Here is a 20,517-nt window from a genome sequence, read left to right on the forward strand (position 1 = left end):
ATACTGTAAGTAAACTATTCTATCCTAGAAATTGCATTACATAAGAAAAAATACTACATCATTGTCTTAATATTCTTCTGACTGACTTCTAGAAAAAATGCATCTGGCTTATTTGATTCAATATACGAATTAGACATGATATTGGTTTATATAACTGCTTCTTCCTTATGGCTATAAATGGGTATTATATTTCACCCTGCAACAGCGTCATTCATAAGTCTTTTAAAAGATATCGTGATTGAGTAGCTTTTTGGATTATAATCAGCACTGTTTATCATTACACTGAAATACTTTTTTTTTCTTTTGAAAAGCCTAAAAGAAACCACATAGACATTTCATGGTTTCAGCTAAAAATACCTAAGAAAAAAGGGAAGTCCCTGCCATTAATCTGACAGGTTGCTCTTTTCGTCTTTTCTCAAGTTAGAGTGCTCTAAAAAGTCTCCAGAAAAGTGAAGGCTGAGTCATCAAAGCGAGGACCTTGAAAAGAAAAGATGGGGGCCATCTGTCTGGATTATGTGGCCATATGCTTTCCCACTTTTTAAAATATGTATCTGGTTTATATCATCTTTTGCAGAACTCTTGAGCACATTTTATTAAGGAGTTGATTACATAATCAAATTCCATTGATTAAAGTCATTCTGATTTAATCTGTGGAATTGAACACGGCCATCCAGATTTAATCGGCCGAATCTCTTTATCTGGAATAAATCAGAAGAAGAGGTGAAGCCAGAAACCTCCTGTAATTCTGTTCTAAGACTCCCTTGTGATTTACAACATGTTACACGGGGCTTTCATGAAATTACAGATCTGTACGATAACACGCCTTCCATCTAAGGAATGGTGTTGTGAACATGGTACTTCAAGGAACGTTAATTCATATTTGTGGTTCCTAGGGATCAGCATATGATCTGTTGATTCACTAAATCTATTGTGTACAGTATATGTAGGAACTTGGCAGTTAAACAAGGGGATCACACCAAAAGATGCAAGGGCAAAGAATAGAGGACTGGATTCAAATCATGTAAATCATCTATCAAAGTAATGCATAACCAACCAGATGGATAACCAAGGGTTGTAGAAAGCCCCCAAGTCACATTAATTTTCAGATTGCCCACTGGGCACAGTTATTCCAAACTGTATAATTTCTTGAAAGGTATTTGAATGGTAGTATAATTTCTTTCCATTTTGAGTTGAGAAATACATAAACACTTTAATATAAAGCTTAAAATTATGACTAGGACAATTAAAGAGCAAAGAAAAGCTCCAAATTCCCTACCTCAAAGTGAGCCTGCATAGATGATGCTGTCCTACTGTAGAGTGTAAAACTGTAGAATATCTCCCATCCCAGAACGAACATAAATCGAGTACCCCCTATTCTGTATCCGTAGGTGCTTTTCCCAGTAATAAGTAACAATTCAAGAGTTAACTCCATCAATAAACACACAGAGCAAAGACATGATTGAAAAAGTAACCATTAAATAGCTAAGTAATCTTCAGTACTGTAATTATCTTGTATCTGAGCCATGCACTGTTACCCTGCACTTTGATACAATCTGAGTGAATTAACCTGAAGGTGAGGTGTAAGGTAATCATTAGCATTTCACCCTGCAAGGGCTCTTCTAAAGCAAGCAGCCTCTGAAGAGAGCCCTGGACTGGGTTGATGGATTATAAATTTGCAGCAGGTTTTCCACTGAGCTCCTTTGCAAGAGTTCAGAATGGAGTTATCTGCTTACTAAAATGTAGAGTTTTGAAAATAGGTACTCCTGGTCTGAGTTGGAAAGCACAAAAGGGGGGGAAAAAAACCTTCAACAGGGCTCATGAAGATGGCTTTAAGATGGCTTACACTAAGCCTGTTAAATAGATAGCTCAGTTTTAACTGTGCATGATTATTCATTGAATTTATCTAGTTGTGCAACAAGTGGCACTAGATTTCCGGAAATAATCTTGAAATGGTTGATATTTAGCACTAATACAGACAATACATGAGCTAGGATTATTGATTGCTTAGGGCTGAGCTTTGATCAGATATTTCTGGTTGCCATCTTGACTTTTTTGCCCCAATGATATACTACCGTTACACTCTATGTGTTCAAAGCACGAGAATTAAAATTCAGTGAATTATTTTCTGTTTTGCTTTTCATCCCTTTCTTGATTTGGTATCCCCAGTCTCTTTTCCCATTGACCTCTCACATAAAAGGATCCTATTAATCTTTCCTCTGGATTTATTACAGTCTCTTTTTCTGAAGTCCAAGGTAAGTGCTTGATTATGCTCAGTGGGGTTATTTTTGCCAAGAAATAAGGAAATTGATAATTGAATAGATCAGCTCAGAGTTCTCACTCAAGGCACAGATGAGAAAGCTCAAATCATTCCATTTTTGAAGAGTTCTGGGGAGTCTGTAATGCTGGGAAAGGTGGAAGGAGAGAAAATCAGAGGAAAGACAAGATCAAGGCAGATGGATTTCAGTCCAGCTGTGACCGGTGGGCCATTGGGAGAAGAGCCGAAGGGCCGGGCTGAAGAGTTAATACCAAGCGCATGGCATGTATGCCATCCATCACCCTCCCTTTCAGCCTGTCTTCTTCACAGAGAAGAATCAAGCCAAGGCCAGCTTGATTTGTGTTTTCATTTGCTCACTGAGGGAGAAACTTACTAGCAAGATAAGCCTAGGACTTCCTGGGGGAACCAGACTTGGCAAGGTTTGTTTCTCAACAGATGCTGAGGTACTTAAAATCTCTGCTTTTATGGCTCTTTGCCTTTCTGAAATATCACTTAGACCAGAAAGTTCAGCTCTTCTTCTAAATGTCCCAGCCATTATTTCCCAGTCATGATAATTGAGATTACTGGATATTGATCGATACATAATCATTTATGAACTATGTAAAGCAACATCCACCAGAAAATATGGTATTATTGTTTAAACCCAACAAGGATCAATATGAATCAGTAAAACCTGATGGGATTGTACCTGGCTGTTCACTTAGGCTAATGGAATCACAATAAAGTACTCACAGAATGCTGTGTGAATATAGAAGTGAAGAAACCGGGAGACTGTGAATTCTAGTTCCATCTTATGCACAAAGGTGGCTGGGTGATTTTGGGGCAGTCCCTGGGAAGGAGGCAAGGGCAAATCCTTTCTGAAACTCTTGCTATGAAAACTGCAGTTGCCAGGAGTCGATACTGATTAGAAGGCATACGTATGCACACACCCACACAAAGAGTAAGAAATGCTAAGCATTCTTTAATAGCCAGAGTAAATATTTAGCTGTGAATCATGGTATGTCCCTCTCCCACCAAGTGATAAGCAGCTTCCATCCTGCTACATTTTACAGGAAAATGAAAATTAGCTGCATTTTAATGTGTGTGTTTGTGCATATGTGTGTTTGTGTGTGTGTGTGTGTGTGTGAGAGAGAGAGACAGCGGGGAAGGAAGGAGTGAGACGGGATTAATGTCTTCTCTCTTGGTTACTATGGTGCCTTACAGACAGCAAGGACTGAGAAGGCAAAGAATACGTGAAGGGTTTCTCTCTACAACAATCGCCAAGAATTGCTTTCATCATCAGTTCTGTGCTCTGTTGTGCAGTTATCATCCGAATGAACTATTTTTTTTTTATTCTGAGAGGCAGGAGAACGAGAAGCCAAGCAACTCAACACAACCTATGGTCAAAACATAGGAATCTTGAGTGCATCCCTCAAGGAAACTTGAGTGCATCCCTGTGGATGAATTTACTTCCAATTCTTCATTGATAAGGTACCTGTAATCTATGCCAATTGGACTTGGACAACCGGCCTCTTTTCTCCCTTCCCCAAATTTAAATCTTGTATCAAAGCAAAGCTGGCTGGGGAATCCTGGGAGTTGAAGTCCACACATTTTCAAGTAGCCAAGGTTGAGAAACACTGGTCTAGTCACTCTGCACATCTGGTGATGTGAGCCGATAAAACTTTTTTTTAATAAAGTTTGTTGTCAGGAAAGATGCTCCCAAAATTTTTGCTTTCATGGCAGTGTCTCCTCCTCCTCCTCCTCCCTTCAGCTATGCGAGGCTGTACATAACTTTGTAGTCATGATCTGCAAGTATCTCTTAGCAATGGGGAAGTCCTGTGTAATACATGCCCCTCCCCCACAAAAGATGATCATATAGGATTCCACTTCAGAAATGACACATATTCAAAACGAAGGTTGTTTTCGTATAGAGTGACACTCCATTGCGGTGGAAACAATGGCAGATACACTTTATTCCACAGTAAAAAAAAAAAAAGCAAAACAAAACTATTCCTAGAGCTAACACGGCTAAACATGGGTCTATTTTGGGGGTGTAATAAGAGAATCCAACGTTGTTTCAGAATAATTGACATCTTTTCCTTCCACCCCATCTCTGCTAAGAGATGAGCTCGGCCAGGCTGGTCCCCTCTCTGAAGCAGGCTCAGGTGATCCTTATACAAGACGGTTTATCATGCTTTGAGAATTGGTGCTTATTGGCTTTCTCCCTTTTATCAAGTCAGCTAAATTCTGAGGATTATTCCTTATTTCAGTGTCTGAATGAAAGCCACCCTGGCATTCTCTGACAACAATGACAGATACTAAAGAGTATTCTTTGTTCGGCGACTGTGGTTTACCTAAAGGAAGTGGTGAGAGCTGAATATTGTCAAAGAGGCAGAGCTTCAACTGCACCACTGAGGCTGCCATGTTGGCTTTTTTGTCGACCACACCCTCAGGACAGCCCTGAGATGAGTCACACCGAATATTTTATCTGTTTTCATTAAAAAAAACATTTTAGTCTATGTAACGAGTTTGGACTGGTGTGTTCTTCACTTGTTGACCACGGGATCGACCGGATACACATTTGCCAATGCAGACATTTTCAACATCTGAAGGCTCTTTGAAAAAAGTTGGCCAAATCGTAAAATGTTTTACTGAGAATTTCCACCTCAAATTAAAGGAAACTACTAAAAAAATCCCAAACTCCACGGGGTAAAAAGACTTGATTTATCTCGTATGCAATCATCAATCTATTATTATTATTATTATTATTATTATTATTATTATTATTATTATTATTATTATTATTATTATTATTATTATTATTATTATTTTCATATCCCAACTTCAGTCCTTTGTGAGCGGCAGAGTTAACACTGGCATCATTTACTTGAAACTAAAATTGAAACGTCAGGGAAGACATGCCAGCTCGGCTCTCCTTAAGCAATCTATAATTCTGAAGGACGTGAAAGACTTTTCAAAGCTGATGAATGTCATGGGGTTCATTTAATGACATATAATTTATCTTGTCAGGCACAATGATACTTTCCCAGCTTCATTGCTAGAAATAGTTTCAGTACATATAAAAGCTTCAAAAGCATTCCTTGTGTGTAATTTGAACAGCTTGTGCTACGTACAGATATGCCACTTAACACAACTGCACAAAACGGATGCAAGGATAGCTCTGTTTTTATTTTTACCCTTAATACAGAGGTGCTAATCTCCAAAACATTGAATATTTGAAGTGATGAATAGAACTTCTAATCTATTTAGAAAGATCCAGACCTGATCCAGAGATTTATTAATAATTAACAATTAATTATTAATTGTTAATTATTAATTATAATAATTATAATTATTAATAATTAATTATAAATAATTAACAATTAATAAGTGGAACGACTTGCCTGCAGAAGTTGTGAATACTCCAACACTGGAAATTTTTAAGAAAATGTTGGATAACCATCTGCCTGGACAGTGGGTTGGACTAGAAGTCCTCGAAGGTCCCTTCCAACTCTGTTGTTATATTATATTATTATATTTATGGGAATGAATGGAATGCATTAACTAACTAGGGAATTAATTAGGGAACTGCTAAAAGATGTATTTCCGAGGAAAAAAAGGCCAGTGAGGATTAGTAAAAACTCGCACCATTTTTGTGCTGTACTAAAAATTATTTGCAAACTTTTTCACCAGTTATTTAATCCAATCTTAAGAGAAAAAATCATTCCAAACTAAAACTTATAGGTAAATTAAAGATATAGGGGTAAATCTTCATGGATAATGTAATGCTGACGTACAGTATTGAAAAATTCCTCCTGACTGGGAAAAAAAAACCCTTTCTCTTCTCTAATATTTATTTCTATAAATTGTTGGTTAATTATCAGCATTCATATATTCATTTATTGGATTTACACAATCTCACACCTTAATTAACTTTGTTGAATTGTTTTAAACAGTTATTTGAGGCTTGTTTTTAATTGTTTATTACAGGTTGTGCAGAGTCACATTTGTGGTTCAGGTGGCTATATAAGTTTGATAAAGGAGAAGGAAGGAAGGAAGGAAGGAAGGAAGGAAGGAAGGAAGGAAGGAAGGAAGGAAGGAAGGAAGGGGAAGAAAAGGAAGCCATTCCTTTGACATCTTTTTTCTCTAAATTTTCTCACATAACCCAACATCCCACTGGGGGTATTTAGCATGAGAAGGAATGAGTGGCCATTGAGTGGCTGAGCGTGGGCTTAAGCACAGCACCATATACATCTTTACAGTAAATATAATGGTAGTTGTATACAATGTGTATTTTGCATGCTCATAAAGTATAAAAACAAATGATCTCAGTTTGTCACTTATCCATCAAAAACCTTAGCAGATGCTAGACCTATGATTGATGTGCATGTTAAGGAATTAAGTTAATGAACATGTCTCCCAGATCCCAAATGGTGTTTATGCAGCCATCAGCCACATTCTCAGGGGTGGGTGAGTTTGTTTGCGTGAGGGACAATTGATAATTAACAAATAAGTGTTGAAGTAAAGCATTCAAGCATGTAACAAGAACTTATGCTGTATTTCCTGTACAATAAAAGCCAACACCTAGAAATAAAGAGTCCTAGGGAAAAAGGGCTTTTAAAAAATAATAATTTTTTAAAAAATTATATATAGATGGAGAAAAATAATCTTCACAGCTTTTAATATGTTAATTTTTCTGCCAGACGGTAATCTGATGTTTAAGTGATTAGGCATAGCCTTATTCACTTGAATAATGATATTCTCTCTTTTTTTTTCAACATTAATTTGCAATCGTGAATGTCAAATCCGTAAGATGGCTGCTAATATCTTAGCAAGTAACTGTTCCATAGCAATCAGCTGAAAAACAGCTCCATAAATTAAATGGAAAGCCTTCAAATGAAAGATTAAACTAATACGGAATTTGAATTGTTCTTGAAGCCATAACTGCAAAGGTTACATGGGAGAAAGGCGAAATGTTTCTTTTTTTGGTCATAACTGTCTTCATGAGCTGTGATTAATCCTTACAATATACACTCATGACTTAGTGGTAAGAATTCTTTGCAAACTTTCCATCTTGTCTTCTTGTTTAACTCCCCTGACAATAAGGACAGTTAAATAAACTAGAGCTTGTTTGTGGCTTGTTAATAGAATGAGAAGCTGGAGTTCTAATTTTGAATTCCAAGTTAAATGAATGGACCAGATATTTCCGTTGAGAGGACCAAGGATAACTGAGCAGTGGGAAGCAGCTGAGAGTCACGATAAGCAAGCATCCCCCTGACCACCACACTGTTAGAACCGTTTTGTTTATCTTGTATAAAAACAGAATAGTCAAACTGGATGTGCCACAGAACCAAGTTCTTTCTCTATGGAGAAATCCAACTAAAACTTTATTGATTGGTATCAAGGATGCCCAGATTTTACCTGGGCACACAAAGATCTCACCGCCTGCCTTGGTCATTGGCTCTGCTACCAAACTGCTCGGTTGGAAGATCTTCCTGAGAAGTCTCAGGTTGGAAAATCTCGGTTGGAAGATTTTCCTGAGAGCCTATGCACCAAGACAAATTCCTTGTGTGTCCAGTCACACTTGCCCAATAAAAAAATTCTCTTCTCTTCTCTTCTCTTCTCTTCTCTTCTCTTCTCTTCTCTTCTCTTCTCTTCTCTTCTCTTCTCTTCTCTTCTATTCTATTCTATTCTATTCTATTCTATTCAGTACAACCAGAGGCTTCTTCCTGTCTCTATGGCCCTTGAGTCTGTCTCTGGCATTCCAGGTGACAGACACTTCTCTGTGGGGCCCCCTTCAAGTTCTTGGAAAAAGTCATCATACCATCTAAGTTGTCTACTTGTCTAAATAGACCCAGTTTGCTCAGCCTTGCCTCATCAGAAAGGAAATAGACTAGTTCCCAGCTCCTACTCATCCTCTATCTTCTGCATCCTCTACTTCAGTTTTCTCTTAATTTTCTTAAGTTCTGGAGTTCAGAACCAAACCCAGGTGTTGAGATGGAGTTTGCCTATTGAAAAATGCTAACTACCCCATAGGTGATAACTATGAGTTTTCCTTGACTTAGCTCAACAAACAAAAACAAACCCTAAGTAGGATAAAACCTGGTTAGTCCTTCAGCAGTGGAAAAGTACCAGCAACTAATAGGCCTCTAAATTAGACTGGGAAGTTCAAAAACAAAGAGCAATAAGGCATTATTTGTAATGTCACCAAGAATATTACCTGGACACAAAATCACCAAGAACTGAATTTGACTTGAAGATTTTTTACACATATTTTTTATATTTGTTATCTTTTAGTTGGTCTAATAACAGAAGTTATTTGGGTAGATTATAAACCAGATGTATCTGGACATAATCCTTCCTTACAGCTATGGAGACATTGTATTTGGTTATAGTTTGATGCTATCAATCCAAAATGTGCTCAGCAGAAGAACAAGTGCTACCAGTCTCAGGTTCTCTTGAAGAACCCCCACACCGATACCCAAGTGTGGTGGTAGAACATCCTTTCCCATGTGTCTTATTGTCCTGGTGTCTCTGCTGAGAGAAAGAGGCAAACCCAAGGCAGGAAGGGGCTTCCTGGCAGAGAGCTGCCTATGCTCCTAAGAGGACAAAACACGAAAGGATGGAGATATTTGATCGTACAGCACGCTGAAATAGCTACGCGTGAATCGGAAATGGGAAAACGGACAGATAGTTTGGCAAACCAGCTGGGGGTGAAACTTTTTAATGAGTTCTACATACAGACACTAAATTCGATATAAGAAAGTTGTCTCATGGGTGTAGTTCAACCATGGACAAACTTTCATTGCCAAGGTTATAAATATTCTTAAATTGCTTGCATGGGGCTTAAAAGCCTTGAACTTTGGTTAAAACACAAATTATATGAATGAAATAGGTATTATGAGCTTCCATTCAAGCTGAGTTTTTCCAGTCCTGATTCAGCAATTCCACCAAGATTGCACTCTGGTAGAATCAATAACAATGAAATAGATGGTACCTTTGCCAGTCATTAATCAAAATCATATCTAAAGCAATTGACTTGGAAAAAAAATAAGACTGAATTTAGGTGTCCTCCTTACCTCAGGATGTCCTCCAACTTCAATGTATGTGCACATAGGATGGAAAGCTCCAGTTCCACAGACGTACAAATGGGTCTGGTTGTAAGCTTTCAGGACCTTGATGAAGTTAGCACACTCTTTCTGCAGAGAAAAAACCACAAGGCAACACAGAAGGTTGATTGCTTTCTCTTCTCTTTTAGTTACATTAGTCACCTAGAGTAATTTTGAATTGGGTGGCCTTCTAAATCAAAGAAATGGTTACTATTAATTTTTAATATTGTAATGTAATATAATATTAAACTTTTACTAAATATCATTTGAAGGCACTGCTATATCCCCTCTCCACAAAACTCAAGTTGAATTAAAAAAAACACCATCAACAGAAATAAAACAATATCATAAGGAATATTTACAACTATGGTAACACAAGATATTTTGAAAGGGAATTTCCTATTGACTAATGAATAGGACTCCTCACACCTGCTTAGAAATGTCACAAGAACAGGGGATTTTTAGACCTCACCAAGACCTTGGCACTCTTAAGAAAACTGGCAGCCCAACAACCAGCATGAAGTTCACCAGGCACACAAACATGGAAGACTTGAAGGCTTACAAAGTTTGAGCCAACTTTTCCTTGATCAAGTTAGTAATGAAACCACAGATTCCTGTTTCTTACTGGAGAAATGTCCAGTCAAGGGGGATTTTCATAGAAGAATGAGAGCTCATAGAACAAATGTTTCATACAGAGCTCTCTACATCTTTTGGCATATAAGGTAAATTGAGGTTTTTGAAACATTCATATATTCAGCTGTGAGTCCCAAAGAAAGTAAAATGAAACCTGCACATCTGCAAACCAGATTGTGGAGCTTTCTTTTGGCATCTTTGCTCCAAACCCCAAAACTATATAAAGGCAGAAATAGATCGTTCTCAAGTAAAGAAATCACAGCAAAGGCCGTCTTCCTCAAATATTGGACCTTTGTAGCTTTTCTCTGAAGTGACACAGATGGCAAACAGAGAAAGGAGGTTCAATGTATGGAATGACATTGTTTTTGTTGCTTCTTTCAGATATTTTAATAACCGTCACAATTCTGTTCTCACTCTGATTTCACGTGGCACCTTATCAAGGCAGGAATAGTAGAGTTTGTGTTCCCTGTATGATATTCTGATTGCAATGCCATTATTATTTTTCACCTCCTTCTGAAGGCCTTTAGAAAAAAATAGTTACCCACACTGTGATCTATGTAGGGGAGCATGTTATTAGATCGATTAAAGATATAATTAAGAACAGTAACCAAAGATGTAGACTTCATTTAAAAATAAGCCATAACCAAGGTCCTACCTGACCTGATCTTCTAGAACCAAGTTTTGGAAGTCGGGAAAAACAGACATCCCAGAAAATAAGGCACTGGCAAAGTATCTTTCCTATTAGTTCATTACCAGGATCTGCCTTCAAGACACTAGGCGTACAGCTCAACTCAGAAGGGACAACACAAATATTTACAAGGTTTGCTTTCATCAATGGTGTTTGGTTTGTTATCTGCATTCTGCCCTCATTCCTGAAAGCTGAAATCCACAGTAATTCCACCTGCTTGTAGTGAGAAGCTGACTCGTTGGCTGCTTGTCTGCCTTTCCAATTCTTAGGTAGTGATTCACAGGCTCCTTCCATTTCCATAGCTACCGCGAGGTCAAGCAGACTGCAAACAGTGTTAGACAGCATGAGAATGCCCCCCCCCCACTAGATACGTCAATAAGTGCTATTCTATTACTGTCAACAGTTTGGACTTGGTTAATGCCAACACTTCACAGCAAAATATGCATCCCCACCCAAAATATATCTCCCCTTTACAATGCATCCTGTTTCAGCTATGGATTATAGGAATGAAAGGGCCGATAAAGCCCTGAGAGGGGCTGGTAAGAGGATCAAACTTTACACTATTAAATGCATTTATTTACTATTGAAAGCTTCCGTTCAATCTCTCATGGATGAGATAGCTTTCCTGTGATTCCCAGCTGCTGTTTTTTTTCTTAAACTTTTAGCTGTACTGCAGCCAAATAACAACTAAATATAATAGATGCGGTTCCTTTAGACAGGCTTTAATAGAGCTGAAGGATGGCATCCAGAGGTTAACTGATGAAAAAAAGTGATGGCAACTGTTTCCCCTCCACCATGGTAATCTGTTCAAAGGGGCGTTTCCCCCACTTACTAGCCAAAGCAATACTATACAGTAGATCAATTCATTCCAATGACCCCATGCAATTAGCCAGGAGATCCTTTCATGGTCTGTGGAAACCAAACTCAATGTGGGCAGGAGTTCAGTTTCGGTTAAGGCAGATTTTTACAGAGCCTATAGGTTGTCACTTATGAGCATCTCCAATAATACCTGAGTACAAATATTCCTATAAATAACAATGCACAAATTTCTCACCAACATTTCACTTTCAATCAACCATGTGATTTTGTATTTTATAGTTAAGTTTTTTAAAATTTATTTATAAGGATATTAATAGCTTCAACTGACTTGAGGTACAAGAACAGTTCCAGGCTTGTACAGCGTGGTTGCCTTCTGGTTGAGTAGACCAGATCCCAGAATTCTCTTGCTAGCATGGCTGGTATTGAGAATTCCGGGATTCTAGATGTGAAATCCGTTCTACGTATCTAGAGGGCATTCTGGTTGGAAAATGCAAATTTGCATTGGGCATTACGGAAACCTGGTTGGGCACAGAAGGGGAGGTGCCCCTTGGGGAAATGTGCCCACCGGGTTTCCGAGCATTCCATCAACCGAGGGCCCAAGGTAGGGGTGAGGGGGGGGGTGGCGGTTGTTATAAAAGAGAGTCTAGAGCCGAGGGAGACCACTGTTCCCAGATTGCCGGTTGTGAATCCCTCCTTGTGAAGTGGGGTCAGTTGGGCTTGTTGGTCACGTACCTGGCTCCTTGCTGTGTGACAACAGCCCTGCCCGAGTTGTTGGAGGTGCTTGCTGGGATGGCGGTTGAGACCCCTAGACTTATGATCATGGGGGACTTTAACCTGCCATCTACCGGCATGTCATCAACGTCGGCTCGGGAGTTCATGGCCTCCATGACGGCCCTGGACCTGACACAAGTAGTGGATGGCCCTACCCACATCGGGGGAGGCACACTGGATTTGATTTTCATCTCTGGACAGTGGATGAGTGATCTGGTTTTGGGAGATGTAGTCACTAAGCCGTTGTCATGGTCAGATCACTTTCTCCTTCGTCTGGACTTTCAGACCACCACCCAACACCGCAGGGAGACGGGACCACTACGGTGGTTCTGTCCCAGGCACCTGATGGACCCAGAGAGGTTCCTGACGGAGCTTGGGCCATTCCCTGAGGATCTTGCCCATGGCATGGCTGAAGAACTAGTCACAGCTTGGGAACTGGCCGCAGCTGGGGCTCTGGACCGTGTCATGGCTTTGCGGCCTCTGACCCGGCGTAGGTCTCAACCAGCTCCTTGGTTTTCTGAGGAGCTGAGGGAGATGAAACGCTGAAGGAGACGCCTAGAGAGTGTCTGGAGATCCAGCCATTCGGAAGCTGATCGGACACTAGTTAGGTCTTTTAGTAGGACCTACCTAGTGGCACTGAGGGAAGCGAGGCGTTCCTATGTCTCCTCCCTCATTGCGTCGGCAAATAACCGCCCGGCCGCCCTGTTTCAGGTGACCCACTCTCTTCTTCAACAGGAGGTGCGGGATGACCCGTTACAAGGGCGTGCCGTGGAGTTTAGTGGTTATCTATACGATAAAATCGCTCAGCTTCAGGATGGTTTGGACCAAAATTGGGTGGATCCAGGTGAGATGTCGGAGACCCGTCTTGTTGAGTCTGTTTGGGATGGATTTGATCCTGTGGCTTCCGAGGACATGGACAGGTTGCTGGGGAGGTTGAATGCCACCACATGTTTACTGGACCCGTGCCCCTCCTGGTTGGTGCTGGCCACACAGGAGGTGACACGAGGCTGGCTCTGGGGGATTATAAATGCTTCTTTGTTGGAGGGGGTCGTCCCTGCTGCCTTGAAAGAGGCGGTAGTGAGACCCCTTCTCAAGAAGCCTTCCCTGGATCCGGCTGTTTTAGGAAATTATCGTCCAGTCTCCAACCTTCGCTTTGTGGCGAAGGTTGTAGAGAGTGTGGTGGCATGTCAATTACCCTGGTACCTGGAGGAAACTGTCTATCTAGACCCGTTACAGTCCGGCTTTCGGCCCGGATATAGCACGGAGACGGCTTTGGTCGCGTTGGTTGATGATCTCTGGAGGGCCAGGGATAGGGGTTATTCCTCTGCCCTGGTCCTATGAGACCTCTCAGCGGGTTTTGATACCATCGACCATGGTATCCTGCTGCACCGATTGCTGCACCGAATGCGCATATTTGAAGTTTTATATGATCATGACTTCTGCCCCAGTGGGGTAGAGGAACAAATGCACTATTCTTAGAGTGTTATATTTTCCGCCAGGATTACTACATGCCTAGTTTCATTCTTATTAGGAATCATCAGATGTATGTAGCCATATCCTATTCCGTGGCATTCAAACTTTCTACCAGGAACTGAATTTGTGAATGATTGCACTGTAGTTATAAAGTGCTCGTTTTAAGATTTATCTTAAAAGGATAAGATAAGGATCCTTTTGTATTGCAATATAAATTGCTGTGGAGTTAATCAATGAAAAATGTTTCTCTACTTCCTGTTCTGTGAAAAGAACAGGATTCACCTACAGAAAATTTCCTAATCAATTGTCAGGCACCCGATTCAGTTTCATTCAATGAAACAAGTTGATTCAGTAGTCCAGTTAGAAGAGTCGATTGAAAGGAGGATTTGGTTAAATCAACTTTAACCTGAGTTGCCAAATTATTATCATTTTTTTACATTTTTTACATGGGTACAATAACCCTTTAAATGCAGATGGGTATTAAACCTAATTAAGTTTGCATTTGTTACGCGATTGCCAAGTGCTATATGAAAGCCACCCAGTAGGCAGATATTTCATTAAGATATTGCCAAGACTCTGCCAATTTATTAGCATTCTTCCTTTCCCTCCATCAAACACTGCCACGACAATATTTAGGCATGTCTTAGCTGTGAAATTTGGCATTCAAAATTATTCTCAATAATCGGGACAAGGCATGTCAGCTTTAGTGTAAAGTATCCACTCATGTTCTTGGCCGTCAGCCTGGAACGGCTCAGCCTGTCTCAAACTGGGTTTCCCCAACTGTTGCTGCCTTATCCTCAAGGAAACAGGATATTTGTCCTTAATGGGAAAACCAGGGCCAGCGGTACAGAGAGGTTGAAATATGCAAAATGCTGGCCCAAAGGGCAATGCCTATGTATACAGATGCAGACAGCCAATGTGCATGACAAGCACAGAATTTTGAAATGCAGCAGGATACCTGAGGCAAGGCTGGCTTTGAGTGAGGGCCCTTCGTGCAACTGAGGGATGCTGCAACCTGTGGTAAATGCCAGCTGCCTCCCAAGCACCCAAAATGTAACTTCATAATTGCATGAGGTGTCTGAGGCAACTGCAACTTCAAAGATAAGTTGTAACTTTTTGTGATTTGTAACTTCAAATGATTGTTAAACAGTTGGTTATAAAGTGATAACTCAATTCAAGAATGTTGTTATCTTTGAGGATAAGTTAATATGCCATCAAAAGGATGGATAGATATCTAGATAGCTGGATGGATGGAATTAAAAGATGCTGGAGGGTTGAAATATCATTAAATAAGGCTAAAATGTCTACAATAACCAATATTCAACAAGAAATTAAAATGAACAAGAACACAGTACCTTAAAACTGCCAAAGAACCCAGCATTGTAAAATCAAAGACCGAATCCCAAATAATAGATTCAGTAAATATATGGCAACATTCATAGCATATATTTAGTGCTGACTAAATATATTGGAGGAAATTTTTCCCAAAGAAGCAAAAAAAAGAAAAAAAGAGAAAAAAAAAGAGTGCCTGAGGAGGAGAAGAGATTCATTCACAGGTACAGGTACAGGGGGAATCTCCAGAAAGGGCAAGAGTTGAGACGGAGAAGCTTCTCAAACAGGCCATTCAAGGGCTCTGGGGAAGCAAATTGCACCCGGGGCCACTGGAGGGTGTGGAAGAGGAAGTAACAAAAACCAGAACTTCCTTCTTGCCTCACAGAAGCTCCTGGGAATTTTTGGAGTGAAGCTGATGTGGGGGGGACGACGACTTGAGGAGGTATATTTTTGGAGTCTGACACCTCTCATTTTAAGTGATGCTCTCTCTCTCTCTCTCTCTATATATATATATATATATATCTCCCCCCCCCATCTTTTTTAAGTGTTTCTAGAGCAAAGCCACTCAGGTTTATCTTTCTGATTTCTTGACACAAAAGACCTTATGGGGAGATTTTTCTTTCTAAGAATTGTACAAGACCCTGTCCATTTTAAATTCTCTCAGATAAAGGGAGAAACAGAAAATATATACAGGAGTTAATCCACAAAGACTTATGTAACAGAGATAATAATTTATAACTTTGATGTCCAACATTTCAATTTACAGATAAATCAAATGAGCTTAACTCAGTATCATGTCACAAAGCTAGAAATTACCTGTGATACACACTCTCCAGAGAGAAAGAGAGATTTCTATTGAAATCAAAGAAATTAAATTACAAGAAAGCAACTGCATAACTGCAGTTTTGGCTTATTATATTGTGTGAATCCAGATAATAAGGTTCATTTAATAATCCATGATTGCCTAAATCTTAGGTGACTGCAATGAGCAACTTGAACTAAAGTTTGGCCCTTGAAAAGAAATCTGGTGTTGTGTATGATTGTTAACAATGGGATATCGGATGAGTCTTTGCTAGGGGAATAGCACAACGCTTTAGGCCAACGTCCACCGGACACTGGTCTCTGCCAAGTGACCTATCCAATGGTCACTTAAGCCACTTCCATATCGCTGGTTCTTCTGCCCTCTAATCTCTAAACAGTCATTTGAAGCCAAACCACAATTATCTTCACTTCCATTAAAGGCTCTTTAAAAGGGGCCACTGCGGAATAATCTCTCACACTGAAACAGCGATTAGCAGGAAGGGTGAAGGAAGAGCCCCAATATGTCAAAAAGTAACCTGCCTTTAACTTACATCTATCTAAGCAGAAAGTAATAGCTTCCTGTATTCAAAGAGGCCCGTAGCTGACTCAGAAACAGATCACGTCAGTAAATGAATACAACCAGTTCTGTGAGATGGGGCAAGACGGGTCCTGATTTCTGGTGAAAAGGTGTCAGGTAGAGGGGCACTTAGATAAATTCTTCCTCCGCGCCCAAAATTAAAAAGAAAACAAAAACCCATAATCCCCCTTTCTTCCACTTCCCCCAATGAACACATATGCTGCAGTCCCTTTGGGCCCTTTCTCCTGAAAGTTGATACCATCAAAGCCGACACATGCCAGAGAGCACAGAATGACTGAAAGAAGTAGCGCAAAATTGGAAGATGTGGAGAGACCACCTGCCCCAGAGAATCGCCAAGAGTCAGATGGGACTGAATGGAAATCATCATCATCGTCGTCATCAAAGTCATCTTGATATTATGTAGACATGGCACAATTAAGCAAAATTATGCAGCCTACTCTACAGAACATGATGGGTTTGCTTTAACTTTATCCTTGTCTCCTCCCATGTTCTGCTTGGATCATGCCTGATGCATGTTAAGGGATTCTCCTGGCAAAGTACATAAGGCAGTTTTTGCCAGCCTGACCAGGCTCATAAACCACTCAGATTTTGCATCAATGAGCCAGTACTTTTAATCCCAAGGTGGTTTCTACATATCCGGTAAAGATTTCCAGATGCAGCCATTTGCGATAAATGCATTTCAAAGTTCTCAGTCCAAGTGGGAGGGGAAACACAAAGTGTTGAAAGAGAGCAACAGATTGTGAATCTCTGTGAAGCAGTTGCTTAGCAATGTCTATATGTTTTCAACAAATACCCCACAGAAGCGCAACAATGAGCTTGCATACACTTCCCTACACAACTTTAGAATGTTTAAGGCAACTTTGATTTTTGCCTTTCCTTATTTTCCCACAGGAAAAATTAGAACGAAACACCTTAATAGAAGGAAGTTTAAAGTTTCTCTTCAATTAAGATCTGGCATCAAGTCACATTTGTTTAAGCAAGAGTTGCCAAATTGCTTTTTCAAACATGCCTCTAAGATCCTCAGAGGTTCTAAAGCTCTGGAAATCAGTTAATCCAGAAGAGACTGAATGAGGCCGGAAGCAGAGGTAAGTTTTATTGCAACAGAGATGAGGTGACTCAGCCTCAAAATAAAAAGAGCATCAATTAACCCTTTGCTTGCATAAATTTATACGTTCTCTTTTCTTCACAGTATAACCAATGCTTTTAAAAGTTAAAGATATGATCTGAGACATCACCTGACTTTAGAAGAGTGGAGTAACCTTTGCAAAATCAATGGGATTTATTTCTGAGTAGACATGTACCTGTGCTCTAACTGTATAAAATTATAGCTCTCGCTTTGGAGATTGCATCAGGAGCAATTGGATTTGAGGCTGTGCCCTGCATGTGAATCATGCCGAATGAAATAAATAAAAGCATTAGCTTCTTATCTCACTATGCCCAAGTGTACATAGTGTACATAGGAACAGAAGACCAACAAAGGCCATCAAAGTGCTGGACACCATGTCATCCCTGGAACATCCATGAAGCTGGGTCCTGTAGCCCAGGCTTCTTGTTGCACAAGTAATTTTACATTTGTGGGTGCTACCTTACACATCTAGTCACTTGTTTCCTTGTACTTGTTGACAAATAAATAAATAAATAAATAATAGCAGCAGCAGCAGCAGCGGTAGTAGTATTAGTAATATATGGCCACATTCCCTTCAGTCCACGTGACCATCAAACAAAGGATCTCATCCAACCTGGCCAGTATCCCATGTGTGCTTAGATCTTTTCAAGCAAAGACAGGTAGGATCCAAGAGGAACACGTCTCATGGAAGAGAATTATCCCTACAAATAGGTTTTGTGGTAGAAGTAGCATCGCCAACATGATCGCCAACATCCAATGATGGATATGGCACAAGAAGGAGAAGAAGAAGGTAGAAGTTGCTATGACATTGCAAAGGTAATCAGTTTGATATTTATTTATTTTATTTATTTTATGTTGTCATAACAATATACACAAGCATCACACAAAAAGATTATATAGTATATAAATATATATATGAGGAGAAACAAGGAAGTATAAGCATATATATATAAGAAAAAGAAACAATAGGACAGGAATGGTAGGCACGTTTGTGCTCTTATGCATGCCCCTTAAAGTCCTCTTAGGAATGGGGTGAGGTCAACAGTAGATAGTTTTTGGTTAAAGCTTTTGGGATTATGAGAAGAGACCACAGAGTCAGGTAATGCGTTCCAAGCATAGATAACTCTGTTACAGAAGTCATATTTTCTGCAATCCAAATTGGAACGGTTGACATTAAGTTTAAATCTATTTGTTGCTCTTGTATTATTGCAGTTGAAGCTGAAGTAGTCTTTAACAGGAAGGACATTACAATAGATGATTCTATGAGTTAAACCCAGGTCCTGTCGAAGGAGATGGAGTTCCAAGCTTTCTAAACCTAGGATTTCAAGTCTGGTGGGATCAGGTATTTTGTTGGTTACGGAGGAGTGGAGAACTCTTTTTGTAAAATATTTCTGGACACGTTCAATTGTATTGATGTCAGAAATGTGGTGAGGGTTCCAGACAGGCGAGCTGTAATCAAGAATAGGCCTAGCAAATGTTTTATATGCTCTGGTGAGTAGTGTGATGTTTTTGGAAAAGAAATATCCTGAACTGAAAGATGTTTGAAGGTCCAATGGAGTTTTGTAGAGAAGGTACACAGATATTTTTATTTTATACCAAGTCATAAACTTGAATTGAGTCTTAGATCATTTGCACATCCCATGTATAGTTAAAGTGCGTGCCATCATATATGGTACAAGTAGTTCTTACTCTCTTATGCTTCTCTCTTGTATCTATTTCACCTTCTTTGCAAGCTGTGTGAGCCTCCTATTATGTAAATATCCTTCGGTAACAGTTAATTTTCTCCTTGAGCAGCAGTTAAATCTCCTAGTTACACTTTGGACAATTTAATCTGTTCTAATTGTTTTGGACAGAAAACCTGACTGGGTCGCTCAGCTGTACTGATTCTTCCCATGCTGAAACATGCATGAATGAATGAATGAAGCATGCATGAAGCATGAAGGGCCTCTGGTGGCTCAGACTGCTAAGACAGGCTGTTATTAACAGCAGCTGCTTGCAATTACTGCAGGTTCAAGCCCCACCAGGCCCAAGGTTGACTCAGCCTTCCATCCTTTATCAGGTAGGTAAAATGAGGACCCAGATTGTTGGGGGCAATAAGTTGACTTTGTATATAATATACAAATGGATGAAGACTATTGCTTGACATACTGTAAGCCGCCCTGAGTCTTCGGAGAAGGGCGGGATATAAATGCAAATAAAAAATAAATAAATAAAAATAAATGTAAGGTTGGCTCTGTTTTTATCTTCCTAACACTGAAAAGCTGCAATCCTGGTATTGAATTTTGTGGTGACCCTTATCATTTAAGATGGGATAGAAGACTGCAGTTTCTCATCCTGGCATTGGGATATTCTCATAACATTCTGAGTTTAGCACATTTTAAGGATTAAGAAGGCTGGCACTAAAATGGGGCTGACTTAATGGAAAGAACAATTATAGTCATTTTCCTGACATCAGTAGTAGCAGTACTGGAATCAGAAGCAGTAATGGATTTCAGCAATCACTTTGTCATTTTTTTTAAAAAAGCCTTCAAGACTTTAATACAAAGATATATATATATATATATATATTTGTTTTCTGAGGTTTTCACGGGTGTTTGTATATAGGTCTTTGGTTGTTCGGGTTTTCTCCCGTGTAAAATTGGAAGTGTCTTGGCGACGTTTTGACGAAGTCTCATTCGTCATCTTCAGGCTTCAGCTTCGTGCTTCTGGGAGCAATGTGTGATCGCAGCTGTTTCTTCCTTTTAACTGCTAGTGGGGGTTTGAACTGATTGGGTGGGAGCTTGGCTGTGCTCTGATTGGATGGGGGTTTTTCTGTGCTCTGATTGGCTGGGGGTGTGTCCTGTGTTGGTGGGGGCTTGGTTGTGCTCAGTCTGGTCTGTGCTGCAGGGGGATTTGAGCTGGTGAGCTGCATAG

General features: G+C 39.9%; 1 protein-coding gene across 4 annotated transcripts in view; it reads right to left on the bottom strand.

Annotated features, from left to right (window-relative positions):
- The window catches only part of SEMA3A (semaphorin 3A), a 174,036-nt gene that overhangs the window by 67,460 nt on the left and 86,059 nt on the right, over positions 1-20,517 (bottom strand). For all 4 annotated transcript variants that reach the window (XM_058190464.1, XM_058190462.1, XM_058190461.1 and 1 more), the window contains one exon: positions 9,334-9,453. In XM_058190464.1, the coding sequence (XP_058046447.1) occupies positions 9,334-9,453 (120 nt within the window). The remainder of the gene's footprint in view (positions 1-9,333; positions 9,454-20,517) is intronic.

The sequence above is a fragment of the Ahaetulla prasina genome, chromosome 7 (assembly GCF_028640845.1).
Source record: "Ahaetulla prasina isolate Xishuangbanna chromosome 7, ASM2864084v1, whole genome shotgun sequence".
Lineage (NCBI taxonomy): Eukaryota > Metazoa > Chordata > Lepidosauria > Squamata > Colubridae > Ahaetulla > Ahaetulla prasina.